A 12,539-nucleotide genomic window follows, 5' to 3' on the forward strand; every position below is an offset into this window, starting at 1 on the left:
TACCAAATTCGTTAAAGAATAACAACACTTTTCATGCCTCTTTATTAAAGCCAGTCCATAAGTCAGATAGATTTGGGAACTGGAGATCTTTCAGGCCTGCACCGGTGGTGGTCCACGGTCAACAGGAGTTTGTGGTTGAGAAAGTGCGGGATTCTAGAGTATCTAGAGGTCGGTTGCAGTTTCTGGTCCATTGGAAGGGCTATGGTCCGGAAGAACATTCCTGGATTCCAGAAGATGCCTTACATGCTCCCAGGTTGAAGAGGATGTTTTTTCAGGAATTTCCCTTTTAAACCAGGCTCTGGGGGTTCTTCAACCCCGCGTCAAGGGGGGGGTACTGTCACAAGCCGTGGCAGCGGCTTGTTTCCCACCGGCTCGGGACCTATACTGACTCCGGTTCCACTGATTACCAAGAACCGAGGATGCTGCAGAGAGTGACTCATACTCCATATGCTGCTGATTGGCTGCTCCTCCTATTCCTATCCTGTTCTATCCATCCTCCTCTGGCTGACTACTTCTCCTCAGCTCTCACATGCTCTGCTCTATCCAACCTCCTCTGGCTGCCTACTTCTCCTCAGCTCCCACATGCTCTGTTCTATCCTTCCTCCTCTAGCTGCCTACTTCTCCTCAGCTCCTACATGCTCTGTTCTATCCATCCTCCTCTAGCTGCCTACTTCTCCTCAACTACCACCTGCTCTGTTCTATCCATCCTCCTCTGGCTGCCTACTTCTCCTCAGCTCCCACATGCTCTGTTCTATCCATCCTCCTCTGGCTGTCTACTTCTCCTCAGCTCCCACAAGCTCTGTTCTATCCTTCCTCCTCTAGCTGCCTACTTCTCCTCAGCTCCTACATGTTCTGTTCTATCCATCCTCCTCTGGCTGTCTACTTCTCCTCAGCTCCCACATGCTCTGTTCTATCCATCCTCCTCTGGCTGCCTACTTCTCCTCAACTACCACATGTTCTGTTCTATCCATACTCCACTGGCTGCCTACTTCTCCTCAATTCCCACATGTTCTGTTCTATCCATCCTACTCTGGCTGCCTTCTTCTCCTCAGTGTCACAAGCCGTGGCAGCGGCTTGTTTCCCACCGGCTCGGGAGCTACACTGACTCAGAATCCGGTTGCACTGATTACCAAGAACCAGGGATGCTGCAGAGAGTGACTCATACTCCATATGCTGCTGATTGGCTGCTCCTCCTATTTGTAGCTTCCAGATTCATTCCCCCTCACCGGTTATAGAGTTTCCTCCTACAGCTCGGTCTGGTTGTTCCAGCTATCCTCAGTGATTGTCTACACTTCAGCCGCTGCTTCTATTTACCACTCTCCGTCTCCCTCCACGCTGCCTTCCAGGCTTCAGCAGGTAGCTCAATTATTCAAGACTGTTGTTCCACTCTGCTCTGAATGCTGTTAGCCTGCTGTCTGTTTTCACCATCCACATGCTGTGCTCAGTGTATGCAGGCCCAAGCCTTTGGGTCCGTGCTTCCTCTGTATAATCAGCAGCTACAGCTTTCTCAGCCCTACTGTGTGTAATCAAACAGTACATTTACACCTGAACTATTCACCATCTACATGCTGTGCTCAGTGTATGCAGGCCCAAGCCTTTGGGTCCGTGCTTCCTCTGTATAATCAGCAGCTACAGTTTTCTCAGCCCTACTGTGTGTAATCAAACTGTACATTTACACCTGAACTATTTTCAGCCTGTGTTATCCTGCCCTCCTGGCAGGCAACTCATCTAGCCAAGAAATCCTGCCCTCCTGGCAGGCAACTCATCTAGCCAAGAAATCCTGCCCTCCTGGCAGGCAACTCATCTAGCCAAGTTATCCTGCCCTCCTGGCAGGCAACTCATCTAGCCAAGAAATCCTGCCCTCCTGGCAGGCAACTCATCTAGCCAAGAAATCCTGCCCTCCTGGCAGGCTACTCATCTAGCTAAGAAATCCTGCCCTCCTGGCAGGCAACTCATCTAGCCAAGAAATCCTGCCCTCCTCGCAGGCTACTCTACAAACCAAGTTTTCCTGCCTTATCTGGTGAGACACTTTTGCATAACACTCAGCTCCCACATGTTCTGTTCTATCCATCCTCCTCTGTCTGTCTACTTCTCCTCAGCTCCCACATGCTCTGTTCTATCCATCCTCCTCTGGCTGCCTACTTCTCCTCAGCTCCCACATGTTCTGTTCTATCCATCCTCCTCTGGCTGCCTACTTCTCCTCAGCTACCACATGTTCTGTTCTATCCATCCTCCGCTGGCTGCCTACTTTTCCTCAGCTCCCACATGCTCTGCTCTATACATCCCCCTCTGGCTGCCTACTTCTCCTCAGCTCCCACATGCTTTGTTCTATCCATCCTCCTCTGGCTGCCTACTTCTCCTCAGCTACCACATGCTTTGTTCTATCCATCCTCCTCTGGCTGCCTACTTCTCCTCAGCTCCCATATGCTTTGTTCTATCCATCCTCCTCTGGCTGCCTACTTCTCCTCAGCTACCACATGTTCTGTTCTATCCATCCTCCTCTGGCTGCCTACCTCTCCTCAGCTCCCACATGCTCTGCTCTATCCATCCTCCTCTGGCTGCCTACTTCTCCTCAGCTACCACATGTTCTGCTCTATCCATCCTCCCCTGGCTGCCTACTTCTCCTCAGCTCCCACATGTTCTGCTCTATCCATCCTCCTCTGGCTGCCTACTTCTCCTCAGCTCCCACATGCTCTGTTCTATCCATCCTCCTCTGGATGCCTACTTCTCCTCAGCTACCACCTGCTCTGTTCTATCCATCCTCCTCTGGCTGCCTACCTCTCCTCATCTCCCACATGCTCTGCTCTATCCATCCTCCTCTGGCTGCCTACTTCTCCTCCGCTCCCACATGTTCTGTTCTATCCATCCTCCTCTGGCTGCCTACTTCTCCTCAGCTCCCACATGCTCTGCTCTATCCATCCTCCTCTGGCTGCCTACGTCTCCTCAGCTCCCACATGTTCTGTTCTATCCATCCTCCTCTGGCTGCCTACATCTTCAGGCAGCACTGGCCGATCCCACTTGAATTTGTCTTTCTTTTTATTTTCATCCACAGCAACCTCCTCGCCTACCTCGAGTGGCCACACTGCCTTCGCTTCACTGCCAGTGGGGCCTGCAATACCTCCCCAAGTTACTTCACTCTGGCATACCACCACTGGCAGTTTGGAAGGAGCCGCCGGGACAGACTTAGCCGCTAAATCTGGAACAGCCTCCAGATCGCAGGAAGCGTCCGACGACTGCAGTTCCCTCACTGCACCCGCACTTGTTTCCCTGTTGTTCTTCATCGCCACAGGCTGGCCAGCTGCCACAGACACCCGGGCTCTCGCCTTCCTAGGCATAGGCACAGGATCCCCTATGCCAAGTCAGCATTCAGCACCTGAAAAAGTGCTTCTCTCTGCAAGGAGAACTCTGCCTGGGTTCAACTTCAACTCTGCCTGGGGAAGCCTGCAGGGGAAGCCATCTCTCCTTTGCAACATCAGCAGCTTTCCAGCAGCAGCACTGCAGTCCAGCACAGCAGCTCACCTGTAGACTCCTCCTCTTCCGGGAACACACCTCTCTCTCACAGGGGCAGTAACAGGATGTGAGGAGGGGAATGGAGGCAGTGGGAAGCCACAGACTGAGACTTATATAGTGGGAGGAGAAAGGTCCCCCAGCAGCACAGAGTATATCAGGAGATGAGTGATATGTTAGTGAGGACAGGGCTGCATGTGACAGTGGCAGGGACATGATGCAAGGAAGAGGATGGAGGCAGCAGGAAGCCACAAACTGAGAGTTATATAGTTGAAAGAGGATCTCCCAACTACTTTGTAGTAACCTGAGGCTCCTGATGCAGGAGCATTGGGTGTCAAACACACTTCTATATCAAACAAAGTTCATACATCCCAGGTATTTATATTACAGGTTGAGTCTCCCATATAAAAAAAGCTTGGGACCAGGGGTATTTTGGATAACGGAATATTCTGTATTTTGGAATATTTGCATATCATAATGAAATATCTTGGGAATGGGACCGCAATATACACACAGAATGTATTTACAGTATGTGTTACATACACCTTATACACACAGCCTGCAGGTAATTTTATGCAATATTTACAATAATTTTGTGGCTCAAGCAAAGTTTGTGTACAGAAATTAAATTCATTTATGTTTCATATATACCTTATACCCACACCCTGAAGGTAATTTTATACAATATTTGTAATAATTTGTGCCTTAGACAAAGTTTGTGTACATTGAACCATCAAAAATCAAAGGTTTCATTATCTCAGTCATGCCAAAATTATTCTGTATTTCGGAATATTCCGTATTTTGGAATATTTGGATATGGGAGACTCAACCTGTATAATTAGAAAATAAATTATTCTTACCTCCTAGAACCATGCCTGCTTGGCAACATTTCCTAAGCCGACACGATGGGCAATTCTTCCTTCTGATCTTATCAACAATGCAGTCATTCCGTCCAGCACATAAATAATTGTGTTGCCCTAGATTATGAGAATAAAACACAGACTAAGTTACCTATTCATAATAGAGAATTAGTTTACATTAATGAATACCAAGCACTGACTTACAGCAGCAGTTTTTATTTATGTGTCACTTTAGGACTCTTATCAGATATGTCGTCGTTCACAGACATATCGTCTATACACACTGGCCAACACACATGATATATTGACCGTTCAATTGACTATATGTTGGCCAGTGTGTGCCCAGCATTAGACAGAGGTTGTGCACATTTGCCAGTTGGCCACACACCATGGTTGTGCTTGGCACTTTAAATGTGCCCCACTCTCCTTCCAACGCATTAATTGCACCAGTGGTAAAGGCACCCGGCATCCGTTCACTACTTGCAGAGAAGCATTAAATGGGACACACCTGCCAATTGTCTGGTCCACGGGGCAATAAAGTCTAGGAGATTTATCTTGCATATATTACCAGCAGAAGATCTAATGCTGTAGACCATTCTTTAATGTAAGCGTTGGACACTATGGGGGAGATGTACCAAACTTTCTAAAGTTGACAGGTGCAGTAGTTGCACACCGCAACCAATCAGCTTTATTGTAGCTATAATTTTATAGAATGTACTAGATATAAGATAGCTAGAAGATAGGTTGCTATGGGAACTTTTATTTTAGTATATTCTGATTTTCAGTATGCTGAGATCCTCAACATCCGTCTGCATTTCCACTAGGGTCCAACTCAGGGTCAGGCCCAATGAGCTCTAATCCATCTGAACAACGGCCCAATCTATTTAAAATATATCATATAGTAGGCACAATATCAAGATGGAAATTGAGGCCAAGATGTGAGAGATCTCACAAGGGACCTCATTCAGAGGCGGTCACACGGAAGCGATAGGTCGCACCCAAAGTGATCGAGAATATGCAAAATGAGCGCTTAGTCGCAGCACACATCGTAAGCGCGGAAACACCCACAACAATGAAAGCACACCCCTATCTCTACGGCCTAATTCAGAGTCGGTCGCAGGCGGCAACCTACGTCAGCACGATTAACACCTGTTACATTGTTAATTGCCTACAAACATCGGTTGAGGCAGAAACCATCGCCTGCACTCGCAATGTTTAAGGTAGACCCTGGGCTACCCTTAGCTCTGCGTGCAGTAGCGTCATTATTGCAACGAGATGACGTGTGTGATGTCTCGCTCAGTAATATATGCACGCCCTTAAAACGCCCTTTTTAAGGTTAACCACGCCTGCGTGCGCACCACCACACCCCCGTTCACAAGCACGTTTCCCTGTAACCACCCACAAACGGCACGAAATGTCAATCACAGCTACGACCTCGTAGTGACTAGCGAGCAAGAGGATTGCGGTCGGGAAGACAGGCTTGCGCACGCGCACTGCCATGTACACGCATGCGTAGTTGAAAAAAACATCGCTTGCTACGACAAATCGCTCCGTGCGACCGCCTCTGAATGAGGTCCAATGTACCTAGACCATACTTGCTGACATTCAGCCAGGTTGGCACAGTGGAGGAACATGGCGCGACATAAGGGCGGGCGTGGCAAGGACTTGACGCTACATTGGGGGCTGAGCGGGGTCATGACCACGTAATTGCGTCATCGTGGCCCCGTCCCCACTACACAATGGCGAGATTACCAGCATTCTAAAGCAGGGAATGAGGCCACGATCACGCGATTCATCACAAATCGTGTAATTACCCCCCTTCCCACACAAGGGTGTGTGGAGGAGGTGCAGGGGAAGGCCATTCCTGTCGAGTAGGCAAGTATAACCAGGGGCGTATCTACACATTAGCCAGGATGGCAGACGCCAGGGGCGCCGAGGGGGGGTGCCACCCAGCTGTGCCATCCTTGGCCAGGTGGTAGATACGTCCTGGGTCTTCTCATCAAAAAAAAAAAAACACCTTCATTTCCCGGCGCCGGCAGGCGTGCACTTCGGGAAGCTGCACAAGCCCGGAGAGGGCTGGCAGCAGCAGCCTCATCCACGCAGCTCCCTGTAGTGCACGGCTACGCACCTGCCGGCGCCGTGAGATCAGGGTTTTTTTTGTGTGGAGAGAAGACCCGGCGCGCATGACCAGTGCTAAAGAGAGGACAGAGGAGCCGTGGCCACTGCAACAACAAGGTAAGTGGGCATTGGGGGCACGGAATGGGACCTGCCAGGGCTGGCTGGGGAGTGGGGACTTTAGAATGGGGGCTGGCTGGGGAGTGGGGTCACAGAAGGGGACCTGCTAGGGCTGGCTGGGGAGTGGGGTCTTAGAAGGGTGGCAGGCTGTTTGTTTTCCATGTGGAAGTAAAAGTGTGTTTTTTACTATTAAAATAGTAAAAGCTGTGTGAGGGGACGGGGCTGTGAGGGGGAGAGCTGGGGGTGGAGGGGGGGCGCCAGTCGCTTATTTTGCCAGGGGCGCTCTGACCCTTAGATACACCCCTGAGTATGATTTAGAAAATATCACTCCTAGCCCATATCTTGTATGCACAACAGCAAATACAGGTGTACTAAACTGAAACATTGTGGTAAAACCCTCAAAAATGCAGTATGAGGGTTTTACAACATTTCCTATATGTATTAAACACCGGAATGCATCGCTTTGTCCCAGTGGATAATGCCATCTTCAGATGGCGTTACCCAATAGAAGACTGTAGGCTTCTTATTGGAACGCCCCCTGAGAGGGATCCAATCAAATCCCTCCGAGATTTAATAGGATCGCCAGAGGGACTTCTGGGTGTTAGACTTGGAAGTCCCTCTATCCGAGGCTATCACAAAGGACAGCTATCGGGAGAGCTGTCCTTTGCTATTTTAATTGCATTTCTAAGTACATACCAGGGTAATTAACCCCGATATGTACCTGATAAGAGGCGGGATGTAACACATTGTGGATGCGATGCTTAGTACATCTCGCACATAATCAGCTGCTGTGATTGGTCACTTTGAAGATGGTGATCTTCTGCATTTTTTTACTTTAATGGACGACAATCAGGGAAAAACATATGAAATAGTTAGCAAATTGCTTCGTTTTAAAACGAATAGAGTTTTAGAGCCATATTTATTAAACTGAAATTACGGGAAATCCCTGGAGGGAATCCATGCAAAATGTAAATATTCCCTACATTTAACATGGATATCTGCCGCGGTCGCTCAATTTCAGACCACAAAGCATCCTCTCATCATTCGAGCGGGATCCTTAGAGTGAAGCGTGGGGGAGCAAAAGCATAATGGGCCTGATTCAGAGCCGCTCGTTTGCTCCGAGCGATGTTAGCACAACTGCGCATGCGTATGGTTTGTAATACGCAAGCGCGAACCAGTCAGTACGGTGGGAAATCGTGTGCTCGCAAAATAGCGAATGCCTGCTAATTTCAGTGACAGGATGAGGCGTTTGTGGGTGGTAACAGGGGAAGGTGCTTGAAAACGGGGAGTGGAGATCCGAACGCAGGCGTGCCAAACGGTCAAAACGGGCGTTTTAAGGGTGTGCATAATTAACAAAGCAGCGTCATCGACCACGTCACTTGGTTGTCTTTTAGCCTGAACTGCTCGCATGATTGCGGTAGGAAAATGCTACCACAAGAATAGCGAGCAGTTCATACGCTTTTCGATGTACTCCATTAATCAAATAAATAGCGGAGATGACGTAGGATGCGAGTGGCCAGGGGGCGTTTTTAAAAAAATAGCGAGCGCATGTTTCGTTTGCTCGTTCAGACATAGAGGCGTCAACAGACCGCAAAGAGCGAGCGCTTAATTTAAATAGCCACCCCCTTTTTCTGAACGAGCGTCCGCAAATAGCGTCCGGCTCTGAATCAGGCCCAAAGTACAATGATCCCATACGTGATCACTTTACTTGTTACTGATTGCCGGGGCGGGTTATTATCAGAGCCTCTGTCTTAGCGACTTAGGATTCATACCTTCTGATGAATAACGATTCCTTATTGCCACAAATTGCAGCAATAAGGAGTCTTTGTTATCGGGGGCAGAACACAATTCAAAAGAAATATGTCCCCAAGCGCACATCTCATTTACACTCTACTGTGAGTTTATGACCAATTTCTGCCATAATAAGGAGGATATATTGTAAACGGAATGGGTATGATATGCCGGCGGTTCAAATGCCGACGCGGGAATGCCGATGGTGCAGTACCTTAACCCTGCCCCTCTCCCCCCTAACCTCCCCTGGTGGTGCCTAACCCTACGGTGGTGCCTAACTATAACTCCCCCTTCCCGCAGCCTAACCTTAACCCTTCCCGGGGAGTGCCTTACCCTAACTCAACAGGGGAGGTTCCTAAACCTAACCTCACCATCCCCGGGCTAAGTGCGATACTTACCCGTATACTTAATTTCGGGGCGGTCGGGATGCCGGATATCAGTATCCTGATGTCTTCAGGATGGCGGCGTCATTATGGTGGGCGTCGGGATTCCGGTGTCGGTATATCGACATCTGGAATCCCGTCCACCGGCATCTTGAACGTATACCATTGTACACACCAGATGGCCTCAGAATGGAAGCATACAATCTGTAACTACCGGTTATCTGGCCCCCCTCATGCCAAGCAGAAACTCTATGCCAGCCGGCCTGCACACATCAGGAGGGCTTCCCTGCTCATTCACATAAAAGAAACGAAAACGCATTCAGCAAATAAGGACGACACTTATTATCACTAATGACTGCAGACCATCTGGCTCTGCCGGCACGGCTGGCTGTGACTGCCTTCTTAGTGGTTTGCTTTGTAAAACATTAGAGGAAACTGTACTCATCTGCTATCTGATAGTTGGGTACATTTACGTGTATCTTACTGGCTTTGCATTGTCGGCTTATTTTCCGGATCACCTAGCGCCAGTGAATAAGTCAACACTGGGCTACAGAAAGAATTATGGAAAGTAGCACAAAATCATTTATTTTGAAAGGGGAAATTTCCAGACTGTACTAGGAAAATATGAAAGTGGTCACTGGTACCAGCAATCTCAGCCTTACTCCATCACCAAAATTACACCTCACACCTACCAGGAACTGCTCATCTGCGAACCAATATCCAGTACTGTAACCAGGGGCGCCGAGAGGGGGGGGGGGGAGCGGGTACAGATTACCGGGGCCCGGGCTTCCTGAGGGGCCCGGCGGAGGCCCGGGTCAGGTGCCACTCCCCCTCCCTCACAGCAGCCCAGCACACAGCGTGTGCTGAGCTGCAGTGGAGACTGCTCATGGCTGCTGAGCAGCAGTCTCCTAAGCCTGTGGGGGGGAGCGATCACACTGATCGCGCCCCACTGGCTTTGAGCAGGGCTGAGGGGGCACAGAGCGCCCCCCCTCCCAGCGCGCAGCGGCGCTGCATATCTGTCTGTTTTTCCGGGGAGGGGGGCGTGGCCACGCCTCCCGCGATTAGGCCACGCCCTATTGCCCGGGCCCACTGCGGCTCTCAGCGGGCCTGACTGTAACATACAGTATGTACCAGTCTGACCCAGCGGCTAGAGTTCTATATACACTGGGACTAATGCAGAGATATGCGCTCCTCTGATTGCAGGAGCACATTGCGATTACTAAAAAAAAAAAAAGCTCTACTCAATAGACTATAGATAGTTGTTTCAAATGCAAAATGTACACTACCATCAAATTTAATAAACATAGCACAATGGGGATTGTAGTGCGCCCCTGCTTCAAGGTTCATGTGGAGTATACATTTCCGGGAGATTGTGAAAGCGCCACCTATGAGCGCAGTGGTAAAGTGGGTGTGTACTGCTACATCTGAGGGGTGTGTCATACATGTGATGGGCGTGTACTGTTACATCTGAGAGGCGTGTCCTAACACTGACTTACATCCACATGTAAACAGCCCCAAAGCAGTTAGGGCTCTATTTATTAACATTATTTTTACTAAAATAAAGTGAAAAAGGGTGTTTTCTCACCTTTCACATTATTTTAGTATCACATGAATTTACTAAAGGGCAATTGGAGTAGAATTCGTAAAATTCTACCCCAAGCCATAATTATAACATATTTTTAGTAAGCAGATAGCTGTTCCCATAATTGTAAGGGGAAATGTGATCTGGCCAAAGTTACTAAAAATATATTGCGAAAAAATACCGGGGGAAGCTCTGTGATAATAACGCCACCTGGAGATGTCGTTATCAAAGGTTTCCTTCAGTTCCCCGACTCCTGCTCTGCTCTAACAGGCAGAGCAGACCACAAGCTGATCACTGTAAAAAAAAAAAAAAAACACTTACTGTACCTGCATCCAGAATGATCGGTGCCCCGGTGATGTCCTTTGGGGCTCCAGTCAGCTGGTGTCCCGGCTACTGCACTGTGACCCTGGTCAACTGCTGCATAGAACAGCTCACCAGGGTCACAGTGCAGGTTGGGAGACCAGCTGACCGTAGAGTCGTTGCTAGATCCAAGTTGAAGGATCTCCGACGTCACAACCACGTGACCGCTACGGCAGGGCCGGTAAGCTACCAGTGTAACTATCCATGTGGACATAGAAAGGGGATATAAATCTGTGGCGAGCGAAGCGAGCCACCATGCCCGAACCCTGGCCCATTTTTCTTTTTTAACACACGTTATCTCCAGGAAGTGTATGATTAATCAGAACCATCGAGAGCCATCGGAGCTGCACGCAGCGCTTGAGGTAGACCCTACTCCACCGCAAGCACTGAGATCACTGCAGGCTGAAATACAACCAAGTGACATATACAATGACGCTTCCATGCTAATTATACACACCCATAAAGCCCCGTTTTGACGCCCAGACATGCCTGCGTGCCCAGCACCAGTCCCCCGTTCTCAAGCACCTTCCCCTTATACCACCCACAAACGGCGCTTAATGTCACTCAAAGTAGTGCTCAGACTTTGTGCTAAGAGCGCACGATTCCCGATTGCAAGGACTGGTTCACGCACGTGCTCTGCGATGCATATGCATGCGCAGACAGGCGACAATCGGCCATAGCGTGCGTCTGCGGCTTAGCGTCCGTGTCTGAGTTAGTCCCATTGTGCCTTATTACCAATGCAGGGAAATGGCACTGATTAAGCACTTTGAATCTATATATCTCCAATTTCTTTTTTTTCCCCTCAAGTATATAACAGCTAAATAATGGGGATAAGGTGCAATCAGGGAGATTGCTGGACTCCTCAGGGAGAGATGGCCAGAATGATGTGGACTCAGGTACCAGGTCAGCAGCAAAGTGTCCCAGGAATATATTTAGCCATGTTGTAAACTCCTGTTTAGTCATGAGTTCGCTTACCAGCCATTCACCCTTTCAGTGGAGTCTGGGCCTGATTCAAACCCGGTCGCGAGTGCTGAGCGCTCACAACCGGGTCGGTGGTGGCCCACAGCGCATGCGCACGACGGAGCCGGCTCCGTCGTGCGCATGCGCGAGACCCGGCTAGCAACGGGCAATCTGTCGCTCCGGGTCTCGCACCAAAGGGGGCGAGCTGTCGATGTTGAGTGACAGCTCGCCCCGTTTGGTGGGCGGGCTGGGGGGTGGCTGCCCAAACGGAGGCGTTCCCGAGGGAACGCTTGCTGTTTAGGGATGGCCCCACTGACATCACGAGTGATGTCAGTGGAGAGCTTCCGGCTCTGTTAGAGCCGAAAGCTCTCTGGGGCTTGCGATGAACGAGACCCTACCACAAGGGTCTCGTCGCAAGCCCGATGGTCGCGATGGTCTTGACCATCGTGACCATCATCATGGCCGCTCGCTATAGCTGTGGGTGGTCACCCACAGCTATGCGAGCGGCCAGGAAGCCGCTCCAAAAAAAAAAGAACAAAACGCCCTGATTCAGAGCGAGCGCTCTTTCAGAGTGTCCGGCTCTGAATCAGGCTCTCTCTACGTTCTCCCCATGTTTGTGTGGGTTTCCTCTGTGTGCTCTGGTTTCTCTGAATCATTAAAACAAGAGGATTCTGGGACTGTTTTCAGTTCCAGTTTAACTTTCCTGTATGTGAAGCTTTCCATGACATTACTTGAACTGCACCTCTATATTACCCTTATTTACTGATGTCCATTCTGTTAATGGAACATGTGTACTCTAGACGTAAAGCACATTTGCAGGCGCACTTGCCACATATAATAAAATAGTCCCTAAATGCTCTG

The 12,539-nt window shown here is 49.5% G+C and overlaps 1 protein-coding gene across 1 annotated transcript in view; it reads right to left on the reverse strand.

The window, feature by feature from the left end:
- The window catches only part of PGR (progesterone receptor), a 114,750-nt gene that overhangs the window by 72,574 nt on the left and 29,637 nt on the right, over nt 1-12,539 (reverse strand). Inside the window, exon 3 of the mRNA XM_088456753.1 lies at nt 4,368-4,484. Within this exon, the coding sequence (XP_088312879.1) occupies nt 4,368-4,484 (117 nt within the window). The remainder of the gene's footprint in view (nt 1-4,367; nt 4,485-12,539) is intronic.

Source organism: Taudactylus pleione, unplaced genomic scaffold, assembly GCF_031769625.1.
Source record: "Taudactylus pleione unplaced genomic scaffold, aTauple2 ptg000711l, whole genome shotgun sequence".
Classification (NCBI taxonomy): domain Eukaryota; kingdom Metazoa; phylum Chordata; class Amphibia; order Anura; family Myobatrachidae; genus Taudactylus; species Taudactylus pleione.